The 25040-nt window shown below is 44.1% G+C and overlaps 1 protein-coding gene across 1 annotated transcript in view; it reads left to right on the top strand.

The window, feature by feature from the left end:
* The window catches only part of LOC121560083 (bone morphogenetic protein receptor type-2-like), a gene marked incomplete at its 3' end in the record, with an annotated part of 129182 nt that overhangs the window by 93863 nt on the left and 10279 nt on the right, over positions 1-25040 (top strand). The window contains exon 5 of the mRNA XM_045217934.1: positions 12787-12901. Within this exon, the coding sequence (XP_045073869.1) occupies positions 12787-12901 (115 nt within the window). The remainder of the gene's footprint in view (positions 1-12786; positions 12902-25040) is intronic.

The following is a 25040-nucleotide window of genomic DNA, read 5'->3' as shown; positions in this document are numbered from 1 at the left end:
TCTGCTGCTTCGTAACCTCTCCATAACCTAACCAGCTCTGCTGCTTCCTAACCTCTCCCTAACCTAACCAGCTCTGCTGCTTCCTAACCTCTCCATAACCTAACCAGCTCTGCTGCTTCATAACCTCTCCCTAACCAGCCCTGCTGCTTCCTAACCTCTCCCTAACCAGCCCTGCTGCTTCCTAACCTCTCCCTAACCAGCCCTGCTGCTTCCTAACCTCTCCCTAACCAGCCCTGCTGCTTCCTAACCTCTCCCTAACCAGCTCTGCTGCTTCCTAACCTCTCCCTAACCTAACCAGCTCTGCTGCTTCCTAACCTCTCCCTAACCAGCTCTGCTGCTTCCTAACCTCTCCCTAACCAGCCCTGCTGCTTCCTAACCTCTCCCTAACCAGCCCTGCTGCTTCCTAACCTCTCCCTAACCAGCTCTGCTGCTTCCTAACCTCTCCCTAACCAGCTCTGCTGCTTCCTAACCTCTCCCTAACCAGCTCTGCTGCTTCCTAACCTCTCCCTATCCTAACCAGCCCTGCTGCTTCCTAACCTCTCCCTAACCTAACCAGCCCTGCTGCTTCCTAACCTCTCCCTAACCTAACCAGCTCTGCTGCTTCCTAACCTCTCCATAACCTAACCAGCTCTGCTGCTTCCTAACCTCTCCCTAACCAGCCCTGCTGCTTCCTAACCTCTCCCTAACCAGCCCTGCTGCTTCCTAACCTCTCCCTAACCAGCCCTGCTGCTTCCTAACCTCTCCCTAACCTAACCAATCAGCTCTGCTGCTTCTATCAACTACATAACTACTGATTTGTTGTCACCTCGAAACACGTTGTGCCCAAATGGTACCCTATTCCCTATATTGAGCCCAGGGCTCTGGTCAGAAGTAGTGCACTATGTAGGGAATAGGGTGTCATTTGGGAGACAGACGATCAGTAGACTGTAGATCAGTAGACTGTAGATCAGTAGATTGTAGATCAGATCTGTAGACTGTAGATCAGTAGACTGTAGATCAGTAGACTGTAGATCAGTAGACTGTAGATCAGTAGATTGTAGATCAGATCTGTAGACTGTAGATCAGTAGACTGTAGATCAGTAGACTGTAGATCAGTAGATTGTAGATCAGATCTGTAGACTGTAGATCAGTAGATTGTAGATCAGATCTGTAGACTGTAGATCAGTAGACTGTAGATCAGTGGACTGTAGATCAGTAGACTGTAGATCAGTAGATTGTAGATCAGATCTGTAGACTGTAGATCAGTAGATTGTAGATCAGATCTGTAGACTGTAGATCAGTAGACTGTAGATCAGTGGACTGTAGATCAGTAGACTGTAGATCAGTAGACTGTAGATCAGTAGACTGTAGATCTGTAGACTGTAGATCAGTAGACTGTAGATCTGTAGACTGTAGATCAGTAGACTGTAGACTGTAGATCAGTAGACTGTAGACTGTAGATCAGTAGACTGTAGATCTGTAGACTGTAGATCAGTAGACTGTAGATCAGTAGACTGTAGATCAGTAGACTGTAGATCAGTAGACTGTAGATCAGTAGACTGTAGATCAGTAGACTGTAGACTGTAGATCAGTAGACTGTAGATATGTAGACTGTAGATCAGTAGACTGTAGATCAGTAGACTGTAGATCAGTAGACTGTAGCTCAATAGACTGTAGATCAGTAGACTGTAGATCAGTAGACTGTAGACCAGTATATTGTAGATGTGTAGACTGTAGATCAGTAGACTGTAGACTGTAGATCAGTAGACTGTAGCTCAATAGACTGTAGATCAGTAGACTGTAGATCAGTATATTGTAGATGTGTAGACTGTAGATCAGTAGACTGTAGACCAGTATATTGTAGATGTGTAGACTGTAGATCAGTAGACTGTAGACCAGTATATTGTAGATGTGTAGACTGTAGATCAGATCTGTAGACTGTAGATCAGTAGACTGTAGATGTGTAGACTGTAGATCAGTGGACTGTAGATCAGTAGACTGTAGATCAGTAGACTGTAGATCAGTAGACTGTAGATCAGTAGACTGTAGCTCAATAGACTGTAGACCAGTAGACTGTAGATCTGTGGACTGTAGATGTGTAGACTGTAGATCTGTGGACTGTAGATCTGTGGACTGTAGATCAGTAGACTGTAGATCAGTAGACTGTAGATCAGTAGACTGTAGACCAGTAGACTGTAGATGTGTAGACTGTAGATCAGTAGACTGTAGATGTGTAGACTGTAGATCAGTAGACTGTAGACTGTAGATCAGTAGACTGTAGATATGTAGACTGTAGATCAGTAGATTGTAGACCAGTATATTGTAGATATGTAGACTGTAGATCAGTAGACTGTAGACCAGTAGACTGTAGATCAGTAGACTGTAGATATGTAGACTGTAGATCAGTAGACTGTAGATCAGTAGACTGTAGATCAGTAGACTGTAGACTGTAGATCAGTAGACTGTAGATATGTAGACTGTAGATCAGTAGACTGTAGATCAGTAGACTGTAGATCAGTAGACTGTAGATCAGTAGACTGTAGACCAGTATATTGTAGATGTGTAGACTGTAGATCAGTAGACTGTAGACTGTAGATCAGTAGACTGTAGCTCAATAGACTGTAGATCAGTAGACTGTAGATCAGTATATTGTAGATGTGTAGACTGTAGATCAGTAGACTGTAGACCAGTATATTGTAGATGTGTAGACTGTAGATCAGTAGACTGTAGACTGTAGACCAGTATATTGTAGATGTGTAGACTGTAGATCAGATCTGTAGACTGTAGATCAGTAGACTGTAGATCAGTAGACTGTAGACCAGTATATTGTAGATGTGTAGACTGTAGATCAGTAGACTGTAGACTGTAGACCAGTATATTGTAGATGTGTAGACTGTAGATCAGATCTGTAGACTGTAGATCAGTGGACTGTAGATCAGTAGACTGTAGATCAGTAGACTGTAGATCAGTAGACTGTAGATGTGTAGATCTGTAGACTGTAGATCAGTAGACTGTAGATCAGTAGACTGTAGATCTGTAGACAGTATATCAGTAGACTGTAGACTGTAGATCAGTAGACTGTAGACCAGTAGACTGTAGACCAGTAGACTGTAGATCAGTAGACTGTAGACTGTAGATCAGTAGACTGTAGATATGTAGACTGTAGATCAGTATATTGTAGATGTGTAGACTGTAGATCAGTAGACTGTAGACTGTAGATCAGTAGACTGTAGACCAGTAGACTGTAGATATGTAGACTGTAGATCAGTATATTGTAGATGTGTAGACTGTAGATCAGTAGACTGTAGATCAGTAGACTGTAGATCAGTAGACTGTAGATCAGTAGACTGTAGATCAGTAGACTGTAGATCAGTAGACTGTAGATCAGTAGACTGTAGATCTGTAGACTGTAGATCTATAGACAGTATATCAGTAGACTGTAGATGTGTAGACTGTAGATCTGTAGACTGTAGATCTGTAGACTGTAGATCAGTAGACTGTAAATCAGTAGACTGTAGACCAGTAGACTGTAGATCAGTAGACTGTAGACTGTAGATCAGTAGACTGTAGACCAGTAGACTGTAGATATGTAGACTGTAGATCAGTATATTGTAGATGTGTAGACTGTAGATCAGTGGACTGTAGATCAGTAGACTGTAGATCAGTAGACTGTAGATCAGTAGACTGTAGATCTGTGGACTGTAGATCAGTAGACTGTAGATCAATAGACTGTAGATCAGTAGACTGTAGATCAGTAGACTGTAGACTGTAGATCAGTAGACTGTAGATCAGTAGACTGTAGATCAGTAGACTGTAGATCAGTAGACTGTAGCTCAATAGACTGTAGATCAGTAGACTGTAGATCAGTAGACTGTAGATCTGTGGACTGTAGATCAGTAGACTGTAGATCAATAGACTGTAGATCAGTAGACTGTAGATCAGTAGACTGTAGATCAGTGGACTGTAGACTGTAGATCAGTAGACTGTAGACTGTAGATCAGTAGACTGTAGATCTGTAGACTGTAGATCAGTGGACTGTAGACTGTAGATCAGTAGACTGTAGATCTGTAGACTGTAGATCAGTAGACTGTAGATCTGTATATTGTAGATGTGTAGACTGTAGATCAGTAGACTGTAGATCAATAGACTGTAGATCAGTAGACTGTAGATCAGTAGACTGTAGATCAGTGGACTGTAGACTGTAGATCAGTAGGCTGTAGACTGTAGATCAGTAGACTGTAGATCTGTAGACTGTAGATCAGTGGACTGTAGACTGTAGATCAGTAGACTGTAGATCTGTAGACTGTAGATCAGTAGACTGTAGATGTGTAGACTGTAGATCAGTAGACTGTAGATCTGTAGACTGTAGATCAGTAGACTGTAGATCTGTATATTGTAGATGTGTAGACTGTAGATCAGTAGACTGTAGATCTGTAGACTGTAGATCAGTAGACTGTAGATCTGTATATTGTAGATGTGTAGACTGTAGATCAGTAGACTGTAGATCAGTAGACTGTAGATCAGTAGACTGTAGATCAGTAGACTGTAGACTGTAGATCAGTAGACTGTAGATCTGTAGACTGTAGATCAGTAGACTGTAGATCTGTATATTGTAGATATGTAGACTGTAGATCAGTAGACTGTAGATCTGTAGACAGTATATCAGTAGACTGTAGATGTGTAGACTGTAGATCAGTAGACTGTAGATCAGTAGACTGTAGATGTGTAGACTGTAGATCAGTAGATGTGTAGATCTGTAGACTGTAGATCTGTAGACTGTAGATCAGTAGACTGTAGATCAGTAGACTGTAGACTGTAGATCAGTAGACTGTAGATCAGTAGACTGTAGACCAGTAGACTGTAGATCAGTAGACTGTAGATCAGTAGACTGTAGACTGTAGATCAGTAGACTGTAGATCTGTAGACTGTAGATCAGTAGACTGTAGATCAGTAGACTGTAGATCTGTGGACTGTAGATCAATAGACTGTAGATCAGTAGACTGTAGATCAGTAGACTGTAGATCAGTAGACTGTAGACTGTAGATCAGTAGACTGTAGATCAGTAGACTGTAGACTGTAGATCAGTAGACTGTAGATCAGTAGACTGTAGATCTGTGGACTGTAGATCAATAGACTGTAGATCAGTAGACTGTAGATCAGTAGACTGTAGATCAGTAGACTGTAGACTGTAGATCAGTAGACTGTAGATCAGTAGACTGTAGATCTGTGGACTGTAGATCAATAGACTGTAGATCAGTAGACTGTAGATCAGTAGACTGTAGATCAGTAGACTGTAGACTGTAGATCAGTAGACTGTAGATCAGTAGACTGTAGATCAGTAGACTGTAGATCAGTAGACTGTAGATCAGTAGACTGTAGACTGTAGATCAGTAGACTGTAGATCAGTAGACTGTAGATCAGTAGACTGTAGATCAGTAGACTGTAGACTGTAGATCAGTAGACTGTAGATCAGATCTGTAGACTGTAGATCAGTAGACTGTAGACCAGTAGACTGTAGATCAGTAGACTGTAGATCAGTAGACTGTAGATCAATAGACTGTAGATCAGTAGACTGTAGATCAGTAGACTGTAGACTGTAGATCAGTAGACTGTAGACCAGTAGACTGTAGACTGTAGATCAGTAGACTGTAGACCAGTAGACTGTAGATCAGTAGACTGTAGATCAGTAGACTGTAGACTGTAGATCAGTAGACTGTAGATCAGTAGACTGTAGATCAGATCAGTAGACTGTAGATCAGTAGACTGTAGATCAGTAGACTGTAGATCAGTAGACTGTAGATCAATAGACTGTAGATCAGTAGACTGTAGATCAGTAGACTGTAGACTGTAGATCAATAGACTGTAGATCAGTAGACTGTAGATCAGTAGACTGTAGACTGTAGATCAGTAGACTGTAGATCAGTAGACTGTAGATATGTAGACTGTAGACCAGTAGACTGTAGATCAGTAGACTGTAGATCAGTAGACTGTAGATCAGTAGACTGTAGATGTGTAGACTGTAGCTCAATAGACTGTAGATCAGTAGACTGTAGATCAGTAGACTGTAGATCTGTAGACTGTAGATCAGTAGACTGTAGATCAGTAGACTGTAGATCAGTAGACTGTAGACCAGTAGACTGTAGATCAGTAGACTGTAGATGTGTAGACTGTAGATCAGTAGACTGTAGCTCAATAGACTGTAGATCAGTAGACTGTAGATCAGTAGACTGTAGATCTGTAGACTGTAGATCAGTAGACTGTAGACCAGTAGACTGTAGATCAGTAGACTGTAGATGTGTATACTGTAGATCAGTAGACTGTAGCTCAATAGACTGTAGATCAGTAGACTGTAGACTGTAGATCAGTAGACTGTAGACTGTAGACTGTAGATCAGTAGACTGTAGATCAGTAGACTGTAGATCTGTAGACTGTAGACTGTAGATCAGTAGACTGTAGATCAGTAGACTGTAGATCTGTAGACTGTAGATCAGTAGACTGTAGATCAGTAGATGTGTACATCTGTAGACTGTAGATCAGTAGACTGTAGATCAGTAGACTGTAGATGTGTAGACTGTAGACTGTAGATCAGTAGACTGTAGATCAGTAGACTGTAGATGTGTAGACTGTAGATCAGTAGACTGTAGATCAGTAGACTGTAGATCAGTAGACTGTAGATCTGTAGACTGTAGATGTGTAGACTGTAGATCAGTAGACTATAGATGTGTAGATCAGTAGACTGTAGATCAGTAGACTGTAGATGTGTAGACTGTAGACTGTAGATCAGTAGACTGTAGATCAGTAGACTGTAGATGTGTAGACTGTAGATCAGTAGACTGTAGCTCAATAGACTGTAGATCAGTAGATGTGTAGATCTGTAGACTGTAGATCAGTAGACTGTAGATCTGTGGACTGTAGATCAGTAGACTGTAGATCAATAACTGTAGATCAGTAGACTGTAGATCAGTAGACTGTAGATCAGTGGACTGTAGACTGTAGATCAGTAGACTGTAGACTGTAGATCAGTAGACTGTAGACTGTAGATCAGTAGACTGTAGATCTGTAGACTGTAGATCAGTGGACTGTAGACTGTAGATCAGTAGACTGTAGATCTGTAGACTGTAGATCAGTAGACTGTAGATCTGTATATTGTAGATGTGTAGACTGTAGATCAGTAGACTGTAGATCAGTAGACTGTAGACTGTAGATCAGTAGACTGTAGATCTGTAGACTGTAGATCTGTATATTGTAGATGTGTAGACTGTAGATCAGTAGACTGTAGATCTGTAGACTGTAGATCAGTAGACTGTAGATCTGTATATTGTAGATGTGTAGACTGTAGATCAGTAGACTGTAGATCAGTAGACTGTAGATCAGTAGACTGTAGATCAGTAGACTGTAGACTGTAGATCAGTAGACTGTAGATCTGTAGACAGTATATCAGTAGACTGTAGATGTGTAGACTGTAGATCAGTAGACTGTAGATCAGTAGACTGTAGATGTGTAGACTGTAGATCAGTAGACTGTAGATCAGTAGATGTGTAGATCTGTAGACTGTAGATCTGTAGACTGTAGATCAGTAGACTGTAGATCAGTAGACTGTAGACTGTAGATCAGTAGACTGTAGATCAGTAGACTGTAGATCAGTAGACTGTAGACTGTAGATCAGTAGACTGTAGATCTGTAGACTGTAGATCAGTAGACTGTAGATCAGTAGACTGTAGATCTGTGGACTGTAGATCAATAGACTGTAGATCAGTAGACTGTAGATCAGTAGACTGTAGATCAGTAGACTGTAGACTGTAGATCAGTAGACTGTAGATCAGTAGACTGTAGACTGTAGATCAGTAGACTGTAGATCAGTAGACTGTAGATCTGTGGACTGTAGATCAATAGACTGTAGATCAGTAGACTGTAGATCAGTAGACTGTAGATCAGTAGACTGTAGATCAGTAGACTGTAGATCTGTGGACTGTAGATCAATAGACTGTAGATCAGTAGACTGTAGATCAGTAGACTGTAGATCAGTAGACTGTAGACTGTAGATCAGTAGACTGTAGATCAGTAGACTGTAGATCAGTAGACTGTAGATGAGTAGACTGTAGACTGTAGATCAGTAGACTGTAGATCAGTAGACTGTAGATCAGTAGACTGTAGATCAGTAGACTGTAGACTGTAGATCAGTAGACTGTAGATCAGATCTGTAGACTGTAGATCAGTAGACTGTAGACCAGTAGACTGTAGATCAGTAGACTGTAGATCAGTAGACTGTAGATCAATAGACTGTAGATCAGTAGACTGTAGATCAGTAGACTGTAGACTGTAGATCAGTAGACTGTAGACCAGTAGACTGTAGACTGTAGATCAGTAGACTGTAGATCAGTAGACTGTAGATCAGTAGACTGTAGACTGTAGATCAGTAGACTGTAGATCAGTAGACTGTAGATCAGATCAGTAGACTGTAGATCAGTAGACTGTAGATCAGTAGACTGTAGATCAGTAGACTATAGATCAGTAGACTGTAGATCAATAGACTGTAGATCAGTAGACTGTAGATCAGTAGACTGTAGACTGTAGATCAATAGACTGTAGATCAGTAGACTGTAGATCAGTAGACTGTAGACTGTAGATCAGTAGACTGTAGATCAGTAGACTGTAGATATGTAGACTGTAGACCAGTAGACTGTAGATCAGTAGACTGTAGATCAGTAGACTGTAGATCAGTAGACTGTAGATGTGTAGACTGTAGCTCAATAGACTGTAGATCAGTAGACTGTAGATCAGTAGACTGTAGATCTGTAGACTGTAGATCAGTAGACTGTAGACCAGTAGACTGTAGATCAGTAGACTGTAGATCAGTAGACTGTAGACCAGTAGACTGTAGATCAGTAGACTGTAGATGTGTAGACTGTAGATCAGTAGACTGTAGCTCAATAGACTGTAGATCAGTAGACTGTAGATCAGTAGACTGTAGATCTGTAGACTGTAGATCAGTAGACTGTAGACCAGTAGACTGTAGATCAGTAGACTGTAGATGTGTATACTGTAGATCAGTAGACTGTAGCTCACTAGACTGTAGATCAGTAGACTGTAGACTGTAGATCAGTAGACTGTAGACTGTAGATCAGTAGACTGTAGATCAGTAGATCAGTAGACTGTAGATCTGTAGACTGTAGACTGTAGATCAGTAGACTGTAGATCAGTAGACTGTAGATCTGTAGACTGTAGATCAGTAGACTGTAGATCAGTAGATGTGTAGATCTGTAGACTGTAGATCAGTAGACTGTAGATCAGTAGACTGTAGATGTGTAGACTGTAGACTGTAGATCAGTAGACTGTAGATCAGTAGACTGTAGATGTGTAGACTGTAGATCAGTAGACTGTAGATCAGTAGACTGTAGATCAGTAGACTGTAGATCAGTAGACTGTAGATCAGTAGACTGTAGATCAGTAGACTGTAGATCAGTAGACTGTAGATGTGTAGATCAGTAGACTGTAGATCAGTAGACTGTAGATGTGTAGACTGTAGATGAGTAGACTGTAGATGAGTAGACTGTAGATCAGTAGACTGTAGCTCAATAGACTGTAGATCAGTAGATGTGTAGATCTGTAGACTGTAGATCAGTAGACTGTAGATCAGTAGACTGTAGATGTGTAGACTGTAGATGTGTAGACTGTAGACTGTAGATCAGTAGACTGTAGATCAGTAGACTGTAGATGTGTAGACTGTAGATCAGTAGACTGTAGCTCAATAGACTGTAGATCAGTAGATGTGTAGATCTGTAGACTGTAGATCAGTAGACTGTAGATCAGTAGATGTGTAGATCTGTAGATCAGTAGACTGTAGATCAGTAGACTGTAGATGTGTAGACTGTAGACTGTAGATGAGTAGACTGTAGATGAGTAGACTGTAGATGAGTAGACTGTAGATCAGTAGACTGTAGCTCAATAGACTGTAGATCAGTAGATGTGTAGATCTGTAGACTGTAGATCAGTAGACTGTAGATCAGTAGACTGTAGATGTGTAGACTGTAGATGTGTAGACTGTAGACTGTAGATGAGTAGACTGTAGATGAGTAGACTGTAGATGAGTAGACTGTAGATCAGTAGATGTGTAGATCTGTGGACTGTAGATCAGTAGACTGTAGATCAGTAGACTGTAGATCAGTAGACTGTAGATCAATAGACTGTAGATCAGTAGACTGTAGATCAGTAGACTGTAGACTGTAGATCAATAGACTGTAGATCAGTAGACTGTAGATCAGTAGACTGTAGACTGTAGATCAGTAGACTGTAGATCAGTAGACTGTAGATATGTAGACTGTAGACCAGTAGACTGTAGATCAGTAGACTTTAGATCAGTAGACTGTAGATCAGTAGACTGTAGATGTGTAGACTGTAGCTCAATAGACTGTAGATCAGTAGACTGTAGATCAGTAGACTGTAGATCTGTAGACTGTAGATCAGTAGACTGTAGACCAGTAGACTGTAGATCAGTAGACTGTAGATCAGTAGACTGTAGACCAGTAGACTGTAGATCAGTAGACTGTAGATGTGTAGACTGTAGATCAGTAGACTGTAGCTCAATAGACTGTAGATCAGTAGACTGTAGATCAGTAGACTGTAGATCTGTAGACTGTAGACCAGTAGACTGTAGACCAGTAGACTGTAGATCAGTAGACTGTAGATCTGTAGACTGTAGATCAGTAGACTGTAGATCTGTAGACTGTAGATCAGTAGACTGTAGACCAGTAGACTGTAGATCTGTAGACTGTAGATCAGTAGACTGTAGATGTGTATACTGTAGATCAGTAGACTGTAGATCAGTAGACTGTAGATCTGTAGACTGTAGACTGTAGATCAGTAGACTGTAGATCAGTAGATCAGTAGACTGTAGATCTGTAGACTGTAGATCAGTAGACTGTAGATCAGTAGATGTGTAGATCTGTAGACTGTAGATCAGTAGACTGTAGATCAGTAGACTGTAGATGTGTAGACTGTAGACTGTAGATCAGTAGACTGTAGATCAGTAGACTGTAGATGTGTAGACTGTAGATCAGTAGACTGTAGATCAGTAGACTGTAGATCAGTAGACTGTAGATCTGTAGACTGTAGATGTGTAGACTGTAGATCAGTAGACTGTAGATGTGTAGACCAGTAGACTGTAGATCAGTAGACTGTAGATGTGTAGACTGTAGACTGTAGATCAGTAGACTGTAGATCAGTAGACTGTAGATGTGTAGACTGTAGATCAGTAGACTGTAGCTCAATAGACTGTAGATCAGTAGATGTGTAGATCTGTAGACTGTAGATCAGTAGACTGTAGATCAGTAGACTGTAGATCAGTAGATGTGTAGATCTGTAGACTGTAGATCAGTAGACTGTAGATCAGTAGACTGTAGATGTGTAGACTGTAGACTGTAGATGAGTAGACTGTAGATGAGTAGACTGTAGATGAGTAGACTGTAGATCAGTAGACTGTAGCTCAATAGACTGTAGATCAGTAGATGTGTAGATCTGTAGACTGTAGACTGTAGATCAGTAGACTGTAGACCAGTAGACTGTAGATCTGTAGACTGTAGATCAGTAGACTGTAGATGTGTATACTGTAGATCAGTAGACTGTAGATCAGTAGACTGTAGATCTGTAGACTGTAGACTGTAGATCAGTAGACTGTAGATCAGTAGATCAGTAGACTGTAGATCTGTAGACTGTAGATCAGTAGACTGTAGATCAGTAGATGTGTAGATCTGTAGACTGTAGATCAGTAGACTGTAGATCAGTAGACTGTAGATGTGTAGACTGTAGACTGTAGATCAGTAGACTGTAGATCAGTAGACTGTAGATGTGTAGACTGTAGATCAGTAGACTGTAGATCAGTAGACTGTAGATCAGTAGACTGTAGATCTGTAGACTGTAGATGTGTAGACTGTAGATCAGTAGACTGTAGATGTGTAGACCAGTAGACTGTAGATCAGTAGACTGTAGATGTGTAGACTGTAGACTGTAGATCAGTAGACTGTAGATCAGTAGACTGTAGATGTGTAGACTGTAGATCAGTAGACTGTAGCTCAATAGACTGTAGATCAGTAGATGTGTAGATCTGTAGACTGTAGATCAGTAGACTGTAGATCAGTAGACTGTAGATCAGTAGATGTGTAGATCTGTAGACTGTAGATCAGTAGACTGTAGATCAGTAGACTGTAGATGTGTAGACTGTAGACTGTAGATGAGTAGACTGTAGATGAGTAGACTGTAGATGAGTAGACTGTAGATCAGTAGACTGTAGCTCAATAGACTGTAGATCAGTAGATGTGTAGATCTGTAGACTGTAGATCAGTAGATCAGTAGACTGTAGATGTGTAGACTGTAGATGTGTAGACTGTAGACTGTAGATGAGTAGACTGTAGATGAGTAGACTGTAGATGAGTAGACTGTAGATCAGTAGACTGTAGATCAGTAGATGTGTAGATCTGTAGACTGTAGATCAGTAGACTGTAGATCAGTAGACTGTAGATGTGTAGATGTGTAGACTGTAGATCAGTAGACTGTAGATCAGTAGACTGTAGATATGTAGACTGTAGATCTGTAGACTGTAGATCCTCCTCTTCCCCCTCCTCCTCCTCCTCTTCCTCCCCATCCTCCACTTCCCCCTCCCCCTCCCCCTCCTCCTCCTCCTCTTCCTCCCCATCCTCCTCTTCCCCCTCCCCCTCCTACTCTTCCTCCTCCTCCACTGAAGTGAGCTGACAACCTGTATCTGTATGTGTCTACAATGAACCAGTGAAGTCATGTTGTTCTTCCCCTCTGCAGGGTTCTCTGTGTCAGTACCTGGGTCTGCAGACAGGAGACTGGGTCAGCTGCTGTCGCCTCACACACTCTGTCACACGGGGTCTGGCCTACCTGCACACCGAGCTGCTGAGAGGAGGTAGGAGTCACCGTCACCACACACACACAGGGTCTGGCCTACCTGCACACCGAGCTGCTGAGAGGAGGTAGGAGTCACCGTCACCACACACACACAGGGTCTGGCCTACCTGCACACCGAGCTGCTGAGAGGAGGTAGGAGTCACCGTCACCACACACACACAGGGTCTGGCCTACCTGCACACCGAGCTGCTGAGAGGAGGTAGGAGTCACCGTCACCACACACACACAGGGTCTGGCCTACCTGCACACCGAGCTGCTGAGAGGAGGTAGGAGTCACCGTCACCACACACACACAGGGTCTGGCCTACCTGCACACCGAGCTGCTGAGAGGAGGTAGGAGTCACCGTCACCACACACACACAGGGTCTGGCCTACCTGCACACCGAGCTGCTGAGAGGAGGTACGAGTCACCGTCACCACACACACACAGGGTCTGGCCTACCTGCACACCGAGCTGCTGAGAGGAGGTAGGAGTCACCGTCACCACACACACACAGGGTCTGGCCTACCTGCACACCGAGCTGCTGAGAGGAGGTAGGAGTCACCGTCACCACACACACACAGGGTCTGGCCTACCTGCACACCGAGCTGCTGAGAGGAGGTAGGAGTCACCGTCACCACACACACACAGGGTCTGGCCTACCTGCACACCGAGCTGCTGAGAGGAGGTAGGAGTCACCGTCACCACACACACACAGGGTCTGGCCTACCTGCACACCGAGCTGCTGAGAGGAGGTAGGAGTCACCGTCACCACACACACACAGGGTCTGGCCTACCTGCACACCGAGCTGCTGAGAGGAGGTAGGAGTCACCGTCACCACACACACACAGGGTCTGGCCTACCTGCACACCGAGCTGCTGAGAGGAGGTAGGAGTCACCGTCACCACACACACACAGGGTCTGGCCTACCTGCACACTGAGCTGCTGAGAGGAGGTAGGAGTCACCGTCACCACACACACACAGGGTCTGGCCTACCTGCACACCGAGCTGCTGAGAGGAGGTAGGAGTCACCGTCACCACACACACACAGGGTCTGGCCTACCTGCACACTGAGCTGCTGAGAGGAGGTAGGAGTCACCGTCACCACACACACACAGGGTCTGGCCTACCTGCACACCGAGCTGCTGAGAGGAGGTAGGAGTCACCGTCACCACACACACACAGGGTCTGGCCTACCTGCACACCGAGCTGCTGAGAGGAGGTAGGAGTCACCGTCACCACACACACACAGGGTCTGGCCTACCTGCACACCGAGCTGCTGAGAGGAGGTAGTAGTCACCGTCACCACACACACACAGGGTCTGGCCTACCTGCACACCGAGCTGCTGAGAGGAGGTAGGAGTCACCGTCACCACACACACACAGGGTCTGGCCTACCTGCACACCGAGCTGCTGAGAGGAGGTAGGAGTCACCGTCACCACACACACACAGGGTCTGGCCTACCTGCACACCGAGCTGCTGAGAGGAGGTAGGAGTCACCGTCACCACACACACACAGGGTCTGGCCTACCTGCACACCGAGCTGCTGAGAGGAGGTAGGAGTCACCGTCACCACACACACACAGGGTCTGGCCTACCTGCACACCGAGCTGCTGAGAGGAGGTAGGAGTCACCGTCACCACACACACACAGGGTCTGGCCTACCTGCACACCGAGCTGCTGAGAGGAGGTAGGAGTCACCGTCACCACACACACACAGGGTCTGGCCTACCTGCACACCGAGCTGCTGAGAGGAGGTAGGAGTCACCGTCACCACACACACACAGGGTCTGGCCTACCTGCACACCGAGCTGCTGAGAGGAGGTAGGAGTCACCGTCACCACACACACACAGGGTCTGGCCTACCTGCACACCGAGCTGCTGAGAGGACGTAGGAGTCACCGTCACCACACACACACAGGGTCTGGCCTACCTGCACACCGAGCTGCTGAGAGGAGGTAGGAGTCACCGTCACCACACACACACAGGGTCTGGCCTACCTGCACACCGAGCTGCTGAGAGGAGGTAGGAGTCACCGTCACCACACACACACAGGGTCTGGCCTACCTGCACACCGAGCTGCTGAGAGGAGGTAGTAGTCACCGTCACCACACACACACAGGGTCTGGCCTACCTGCACACCGAGCTGCTGAGAGGAGGTAGGAGTCACCGTCACCACACACACACAGGGTCTGGCCTACCTGCACACCGAGCTGCTGAGAGGAGGTAGGAGTCACCGTCACCACACACACACAGGGTCTGGCCTACCTGCACACCGAGCTGCTGAGAGGAGGTAGGAGTCACCGTCACCACACACACACAGGGTCTGGCCTACCTGCACACCGAGCTGCTGAGAGGAGGTAGGAGTCACCGTCACCACACACACACAGGGTCTGGCCTACCTGCACACCGAGCTGCTGAGAGGAGGTAGGAGTCACCGTCACCACACACACACAGGGGTCTGGCCTACCTGCACACCGAGCTGCTGAGAGGAGGTAGGAGTCACCGTCACCACACACACACAGGGTCTGGCCTACCTGCACACCGAGCTGCTGAGAGGAGGTAGGAGTCACCGTCACCACACACACACAGGGTCTGGCCTACCTGCACACCGAGCTGCTGAGAGGAGGTAGGAGTCACCGTCACCACACACACACATATACACATACACGCATACGGACGGGCCATTGCACATCAACACACACACGGATGTGCGTCTGCTAAATGACATATATTATATTACTGTGCTCACCATTGACATGAAACTCATGTCAATGGTGAATTAAAAAGGTATTGTCGGATATTATTCATTCTAATCAGACAGGTTTTTTACATGGACGATACATTGGAGATAATATAAGGCAAGTATTGGAAACAATAGAACACTATGGAAAATATGGGAAACCAGGCCTGGTATTCATAGCCGACTTTGAAAAGGCATTTGATAAAGTACGACTAGAATCTATCATGTATAGTAACCCTAGGTGTAAAATAGTAAATTATGACTACTTCTCAGAAAGTTTTAAACTGTCAAGAATGAGCAAAACAAGGTTGTCCAATATCGGCATATCTATTTATTATGGCCATCGAAATGTTAGCTATTAAAATCAGATCCAACAATAATATCAAGGGATTAGAAATCCAGGGCTTAAAAACAAAGGTGTCATTGTACTCTGATGATTCATGTTTTCTTTGAAATCCACAACTTGAATCCCTCCACAGCCTCATAGATGATCTAGATACGTTTTCTAACCACTCTGGATTACAACCAGATTATGATAAGTGTGCTATATTACGTATTGGATCACTAAAACATTAAATGTGTACATTACCGTGTAGTTGAAGTGGACATACTCGGTATTCATATCCCGAAAGAAAGAAATGATCTCACTACAATACATTTTAATAGAAAGTAGGGCAAAAATAGATAAGATCTTGCTACCATGGAAAGAAAAGTACCTGTCAATTTGTGGAAAAATCACCCTGATTAACTCTTTAGTATTATCCCAGTTTAACTATTTGCTTATGGCCTTGCCTACACCTAGCGACATGTTTTTTTTAATTATATGAGCAAAAAATATTACTTTTTGGGGGGGAACGGCAAGCCAGACAAAATTATAATGAATTTGAATTCGGCATAGATGATAATATATTACATATTAAAGCATTAGACCTATCACTAATGGCTTCAATCAAACAAAGTTATACTTAAATCCGAACTGGTTCTGTAGCAGATTAGTAAGAATGTCTCACCCAATGTTCAAGAATGGCCTTTTTCCCTTTATTCAGATTACAACCTCTCACTTTCAGTTATTTGAAAAGGAAATCATCTCCAAAATATCGCTATTTTTAAAACAAGTCATAGAAAGTTTGTTGCAATTTCAATTTAACCCACCAGAAAAGACAGAACAAATATTACAAAAAATATTATAGTTAAACTCAAATATACGAATTGATAAAAAAACTATATTTTTGGACAAAATCTTTAAAAAAGGTATAATTGACAGCCGTTCCATATAGATTGCAAAATAGTTGGGAAGAGATTTTCGATGTACCGATTCCATGGTTTATGAACTGATGCACAAAACAACCCTGGATTAAAATCGTTGTTTAAAATTATTGTACAAAATTCTTGCAACCAATAGTATGTTATATACAGTGGGGGAAAAAAAGTATTTAGTCAGCCACCAATTGTGCAAGTTCTCCCACTTAAAAAGATGAGAGAGGCCTGTAATTTTCATCATAGGTACACGTCAACTATGACAGACAAAATGAGAAAAAAAATCCAGAAAATCACATTGAAGGATTTTTAATGAATTTATTTGCAAATTATGGTGGAAAATAAGTATTTGGTCAATAACAAAAGTTTCTCAATACTTTGTTATATACCCTTTGTTGGCAATGACACAGGTCAAACGTTTTTTGTAAGTCTTCACAAGGTTTTCACACACTGTTGCTGGTATTTTGGCCCATTCCTCCATGCAGATCTCCTCTAGAGCAGTGATGTTTTGGGGCTGTCGCTGGGCAACACAGACTTTCAACTCCCTCCAAAGATTTTCTATGGGGTTGAGATCTGGAGACTGGCTAGGCCACTCCAGGACCTTGAAATGCTTCTTACGAAGCCACTCCTTCGTTGCCCGGGCGGTGTGTTTGGGATCATTGTCATGCTGAAAGACCCAGCCACGTTTCATCTTCAATGCCCTTGCTGATGGAAGGAGGTTTTCACTCAAAATCTCACGATACATGGCCCCATTCATTCTTTCCTTTACACGGATCAGTCGTCCTGGTCCCTTTGCAGAAAAACAGCCCCAAAGCATGATGTTTCCACCCCCGTGCTTCACAGTAGGTATGGTGTTCTTTGGATGCAACTCAGCATTCTTTGTCCTCCAAACACGACGAGTTGAGTTTTTACCAAAAAGTTCTATTTTGGTTTCATCTGACCATATGACATTCTCCCAATCCTCTTCTGGATCATCCAAATGCACTCTAGCAAACTTCAGACGGGCCTGGACATGTACTGGCTTAAGCAGGGGGACACATCTGGCACTGCAGGATTTGAGTCCCAGGCGGCGTAGTGTGTTACTGATGGTAGGCTTTGTTACTTTGGTCCCAGCTCTCTGCAGGTCATTCACTAGGTCCCCCCGTGTGGTTCTGGGATTTTTGCTCACCGTTCTTGTGATCATTTTGACCCCACGGGGTGAGATCTTGCGTGGAGCCCCAGATCGAGGGAGATTATCAGTGGTCATGTATGTCTTCCATTTCCTAATAATTGCTCCCAAGGTTGATTTCTTCAAACCAAGCTGCTTACCTATTGCAGATCCAGTCTTCCCAGCCTGGTGCAGGTCTTCAATTTTGTTTCTGGTGTCCTTTGACAGCTCTTTGGTCTTGGCCATAGTGGAGTTTGGAGTGTGACTGTTTGAGGTTGTGGACAGGTGTCTTTTATACTGATAACAAGTTAAAACATGTGCCATTAATACAGGTAACTAGTGGAGGACAGAGGAGCCTCTTAAAGAAGAAGTTACAGGTCTGTGACAGCCAGGCTTGTTTGTAGGTGACCAAATACTTATTTTCCACCATAATTTGCAAATAAATTCATAAAAAATCCTACAATGTGATTTTCTGGAATTTTTTTCCTCAATTTGTCTGTCATAGTTGACGTGTACCTATGATGAAAATTACAGGCCTCTCTCATCTTTTTAAGTGGGAGAACTTGCACAATTGGTGGCTGACTAAAAACTTTTTTTCCCCACTGTATATGATTTCTGCAAACAGTAGCTGTAGGATCAGCAGAGGCATTCAGGGCATGAAGAGGGACATAAATTAGGTTACTTACATTGTGTCTTCCAATGCCCCTGGTATAATGTACATTTGCTGAAGCATTATCTCAACTCAGCGTCACAATGGTAGGGATTAAATGAGCTAGACTTGGGTCATTGATAAGTCATTGTCTCAGCGCAGCCTTATAATGCTGTGAAAGGATCCAGGATCCAAATTATTTGGGTGGATCACATCCTCCTTATAATACGAGCTTTGTTTCCAGAAGGTATAATATTTGTCAATAAATGTTGCACCCACAGAGCTGCAATAGTCTCGTAGCCAGTTATGGAGGGCTAATAGTCTGCTGAATGGTTCAATACCCCGATATAGGGAGGGCAGAGGGCCAGATATTATGGGGCTTTTGTTGGTGTCAAGTAGAGACCCAATCAGTTCTTTAAAATCCATCTTCAGCTGTTCTGAGCTGCCCTTCATAATGTCATTTGTCCCCACATGAACCATGACAGTATCAGCCCCCGGTGACTGACTCACAGCCTCGGGAAGCAACCTGGTGATATCCTGAACTTTTGCCCCAGGAAAACACAAAGTCTTTACCCCAGGTACAGATAAATGCCTCACCATCGAACTCCCTATAACAATCGCCGAAGGGATCCGACCTCTGCCGTGTCTCGAAGCAGATTGCGAGGCCTGAGCCACAGAACTCACCTGAGAAGAGGGCTGCTGAGGCGCCAGCTGTGTGCAGGCCACAACAGCCAAAGGGACAGCGCTCTGATCCAGAGAGCACGGCCCAGCAGAGGGGGGCCGCTGTTGTGCCCAGGCAGTTGATTGACTAGGACAGGGAGAGAATCCACAGCCATGGATGGAACACCCCCCGGCAGAAGACGGGGAAGAAGGCAGGCGCGCAGAGATTATTATTATTATTCTCCTTCTTTCTGGTTCCGACACGCATCCATTTACGCTCACCTGGAGTCGAACAATGAGCAGCCATTTTCTGGTTCAAGCTAGGAGAGGGGTGCAGTGGCGGAAATTGATCATAGTCCAGGAAGGTCCCATTATGAGCCTCTTGGATGTTTTGATATGAAGCATTTAAAGATTGATTGATATAATTTATTTGTAAAATACATACATAAGGGCGCTCCAGCCGGTGACGCCTCCACATACAATGCCTATAGTCTCATAGAATCCTTATTCAGTTCAAGGCACTTGGTCAATTTCTTTATTTCATCATGAAGAGTAATAATCCTTTCTTTAGCTGCATCAAGTTCAAAACATTTTTCACAAATGAAGGTATCCATCGACCCCGTGACAACAACAAACATGTCGCAGATTATACATGTAATAGCACGCGAGTCCCCAGCAGATTCAAATGAGTTTTCACCGCTCCACGCCGACAGTCCAAGGGAACAAACACTTCCCGGCTCCACCGGGGACTTAGATGCTCCCTCCATGGCTGCGGACGCCCCCACCAGCCCCCCGCACAACTGTGTTGTTGTCGGTCTCTCGCGCAGGTTGGGCGGGTGATGTCTGGGTCGTTTGTCAGTGGCAGGTCGCCGGCTGTTCCTTGCTACACACCGGCCAGGCTGTTTGTTATCGTTCGGTGTAGCCTCCCCCAGTGCAGGTTGGGCGGGTGATGTCTGGGTGGTTTGTCAGTGGCAGGTCGCCGGCTGTTCCTTGCTACACACCGGCCAGGCTGTTTGTTAGTGTTCGGTGTAGCCTCCCCCAGTGCAGGTTGGGCGGGTGATGTCTGGGTGGTTTGTCAGTGGCAGGTCGCCGGCTGTTCCTTGCTACACACCGGCCAGGCTGTTTGTTAGTGTTCGGTGTAGCCTCCCCCAGTGTATTCAGTAATCTCGCTCTGATTTGTCATCCTGAGGGTCCCAGAGATAAAATGTAGCATAGTTTTGTTTGATAAAATCCATTTTTTTTATATCCTAACATGATCCATGTTGTATACAGCGTTTTGCATGAATTCCTGTGTTATACTGTGTTATATAGTGAAATATTACAGTTCAACCATAGTACTGTGTTATATAGTGAAATATTACAGTTCAACCATAGTACTGTGTTATATAGTGAAATATTACAGTTCAACCATAGTACTGTGTTATATAGTGAAATATTACAGTTCAACCATAGTACTCACTGTGTTATATAGTGATATATTACAGTTCAACCATAGTATTAACTGTGTTATATAGTGATATATTACAGTTCAACCATAGTACTGTGTTATATAGTGAAATATTACAGTTCAACCATAGTACTCACTGTGTTATATAGTGATATATTACAGTTCAACCATAGTATTAACTGTGTTATATAGTGATATATTACAGTTCAACCATAGTATTAACTGCGTTATCAAATCAAATGTTATTTGTCACATGCGCCGAATACAACAGGTTACCGTGAAATGCTTACTGACATGCCCTTAACCAACAATGCAGTTTTAAGGAAAATAAGAGTTAAGAAAATATTTACTAAGTAAACTGAAGTTAAAAAAATTAAAAATAAAAGAGCAACAATAAAATAACTATGACGAGGCTACATAAGATGGCGCCGACAGACTGCTTCTAGCTCCTAAGCAACTCTGCAGTATTTAGTTTTGTTGTGTGTTACTTTTTACATTATTAGCCCAGAAAGTTTTTTCTGTTATTACATACAGCTGGAAATAACTTTTGGATATTAACTCCCCAGCATTACGACCAGGAATACGACTTTCCTGAATTGGATCCTTTGTTCGTACCCCCCAGGGCAATTGAACTTAACCAAGAGGCTGCTCCAAGTCGTCACCGGCGGAGAAGAGGTATTCGGAGTGGACTTGTAGTCCGACTCAGGAGGCGTGCACACCATCCACCGCTTCCGAATATATTACTTGCTAATGTTCAGTCACTGGACAATAAAGTAGATGAGCTCAGGGCGAGGATCTCCTTCCAGAGAGACATCATGGACCGTAACATACTCTGTTTCACAGAATCATGGCTCTCTCGGGATATACTGTCCCCGTCCATACAGCCAGCTGGGTTCTCAGTTCATCGCGTAGACAGGAATAAAGAACTCTCTGGGAAGAAGAAAGACGGGGGTGTATGTTTCATGATTAACTACTCGTGGTGTGATTGTGATAACATACAGAAACTCAAGTCCTTTTGTTCACCCGACCTAGAATACCTCACAATCAAATGCAGACGGTATTACCTCCCAGGAGAATTATCTTCGGTTATAGTCCCAACCATGTATATTCCCCCTCAAGCTGAAACCACGACGACCCTCAAGGAACTACACTGGACTTTATACAAACTGGAAACCACATATCCTGAGGCCGCATTTATTGTAGCTGGGGATTTTAACAAAGCAAATTTGAGGAAAACGCTACCGAAGTTCTATCAACACATTGTGGTGAAGAAGGTGCAACTGCACCTCTTCAACCTCAGGAGGCTGAAGAAATTTGGCTTGGCCCCTAAGACCCTCACAAACTTTTACAGATGTACAATTGAGAGCATCCTGTCGGGCTGTATCACCGCCTGGTACGGCAACTGCACCGCCCACAACCGCAGGGCTCCCCAGAGGGTGGTATGGTCTGCCCAACGCATCACCGGGGGCAAACTACCTGCCCTCCAGGACACCTACAGCACCCGATGTCACAGGAAGGCCAAAAAGATAATCAAGGACAACTACCACCCGAGCCACAGCCTGTTCACCCCGCTGTCATCCAGAAGGCGAGGTCAGTACAGGTGCATCAAAGCTGGGACCCAGAGACTGAAAAACAGCTTCTATCTCAAGGCCATCAGACTGTTAAATAGCCATCACTAACCGTGTACCACCCGGCTACTCAAACCTGCACCTTAGAGGCTGCTGCCCTATATACATAGACATGGAATCACTGGCCACTTTAATAATGGAACACTAGTCACTTAAATAATGTTTACATACTACTTTACTCATCTCATATGTATATACTGTATTCTATTCTACTGTATTTAGTCAATGCCACTCCGACGTTGTTCGTCCTAATATTTATATTTATATATTTCTTAATTCCATTCTTTTACTTTTAGATTTGTGTATTGTTGTAAAATTGTTAGATACTACTGCACTGTTGGAGCTAGGAACACAAGCATTTCGCTACACCCGCAAAACATCTGCTAAATATGTGTATGTGACCAATAAAATTTGATTAGATTTTATATACAGGGGGTACCTGTACCGAGTCAATGTGCGGGGGTACAGGTTTGTCGAGGTAATTGAGGTACAGGTAAAGTGACTATGTATTATAATAAACAGCGAGTGGCAGCAGTGTAAAAAAAGGGGGGGGGTCATTGCAAATAGTCCGGGTAGCCATTTGATTAGCTGTTCAGCAGTCTTATGACTTGGCGGTAGAAGCTAGACTTGGCACTCTGGTACTGCTTGCCGTGCGGTAGCAGAGAGAACAGTCTATGACTAGGATGGTTGGAGTCTTTGACAATTTTTAGGGCCTTCCTCTGACACCGCCTGGTATAGAGGTCCTGGATGGCAGGAAGCTTGGCCCCAGTGATGTACAGGGCCGTACGCACTACCCTCTGTAGCACCTTGCGGTCGGAGGCTGAGCAATTGCCATACCAGGCGGTGAAGCAACCAGTCAGGATGCTCTCGATGGTACAGCTGTATAACTTTTTGAGGATCTGGGGACCCATGCCAAATCTTTTTAGTCTCCTGAGGGGGAATAGGTGTTATTCTACAATGCCCGGAAACCTGCCCCTTTTCTTCTCTGTACCCAACGCACTAGAAGACCAGTACTTAAAGCCTTTAGCCGTATCCTTATTCTACTCCTCCTCTGTTCCTCTGGTGATGTAGAGGTTAACCCAGGCCCTGTAGCCCCCAGTATCACTCCTACTCCCCAGGCATTATCATTTGTTGACTTCTGTAACCGTAAAAGCATTGGTTTCTTGCATGTTAACATCCGAAGCCTCCTCCCTAAGTTTGAGTTATTCACTGCGTTAGCACACTCCGCCAACCCTGATGTCCTAGCAGTGTCTGAATCCTGGCTTAGGAAGGCCACCAAAAATTCAGAAATGTCCATCCCCAACTACAACATTTTCCGTCTAGATAGAACTGCCAAAGGGGGAGGAGTTCCAATCTACTGTAGAGATAGCCTGCAATCTACTGTAGAGATAGCCTGTGCCCAAACAGTTTGAGCTTCTACTTCTAAAGATCCACCTTTCCAGAAATAAATATATTATTGTTGCCGCTTGCTACAGACCCACCTCAGCCCCCAGCTGTGCCCTGGACACCATATGTGATTTGATTGCCCCCCATCTATCCTCAGAGTTCGTACTGCTTCGTGACCTAAACTGGGATATGCTTAACACCCCGGCCAACCTACAATCTAAACTAGATGCCCTCAATCTCACACAAATTATCAAGGAACCTACCAGGTACAACCCTAAATCTGTAAACATGGGCACCCTCATAGATATCATCCTGAAAAATGTACCCTCTAAATACACCTCCGCTGTCTTCAACCAGGATCTCAGCGATCACTGCCTCATTGCCTGCGTCCGTAATGGGTCCGCGGTCAAACGACAACCCCTCATCACTGTCAAACGCTCCCTAAAACACTTTAGCGAGCAGGCCTTTCTAATTGACCTTGACCGAGGTATCCTCAATGGATATTGACCTCATTCCGTCAGTAGAGGATGCCTGGTTGTTCTTTAAAAGTGCTTTCCTCTCAATCTTAAATAAGCATGCCCCATTCAAAAAATTCAGAACTAAGAACAGATATAGCCCCTGGTTCTCCTCAGACTTGACTGCCCTTGACCAGCACAACAACCTCCTGTGGCGTACTGCATTAGCATCGAACAGCCCCCGCGATATGCAACTTTTCAGGGAAGTCAGGAACCAATATACACAATCAGTTAGGAAAGCAAAGGCTAGCTTTTTCAAACAGAAATTTGCATCCTGTAGCACTAACTCCAAAAAGTTTTGGGACACTGTAAAGTCCATGGAGAATAAGAGCACCTCCTCCCAGCTGCCCACTGCACTGAGGCTAGGAAACATTGTCACGACCGATAAATCTACGATAATCGAGAATTTCAATAAGCATTTTGCTACGGCTGGCCATGCTTTCCACCTGGCTACCACTACCCCGGCCACCAGCTCTGCACCCTCCGCTGCAACTTGCCCATGCCCCCCCCCGCTTCTCCTTCACACAAATTCAGACAGCTGATGTTCTGAAAGAGCTGAAAAATCTGGACCCCTACAAATCAGCTGGGCTAGACAATCTGGTCCCTTTCTTTCTAAAATTAGCCGCCGAAATTGTCGCAACCCCTATTTCTAGCCTGTTCAACCTCTCTTTCGTAACGTCTGAGATCCCCAGAGATTGGAAAGCTGCCACGGTCATCCCCCT

Source organism: Coregonus clupeaformis, unplaced genomic scaffold (genome assembly GCF_020615455.1).
Source record: "Coregonus clupeaformis isolate EN_2021a unplaced genomic scaffold, ASM2061545v1 scaf1275, whole genome shotgun sequence".
Taxonomy (NCBI): Eukaryota; Metazoa; Chordata; class Actinopteri; order Salmoniformes; family Salmonidae; genus Coregonus; species Coregonus clupeaformis.
Note: the sequence above shows the minus strand (reverse complement) of the source record. Positions and strands in the feature narration are given on the sequence as shown.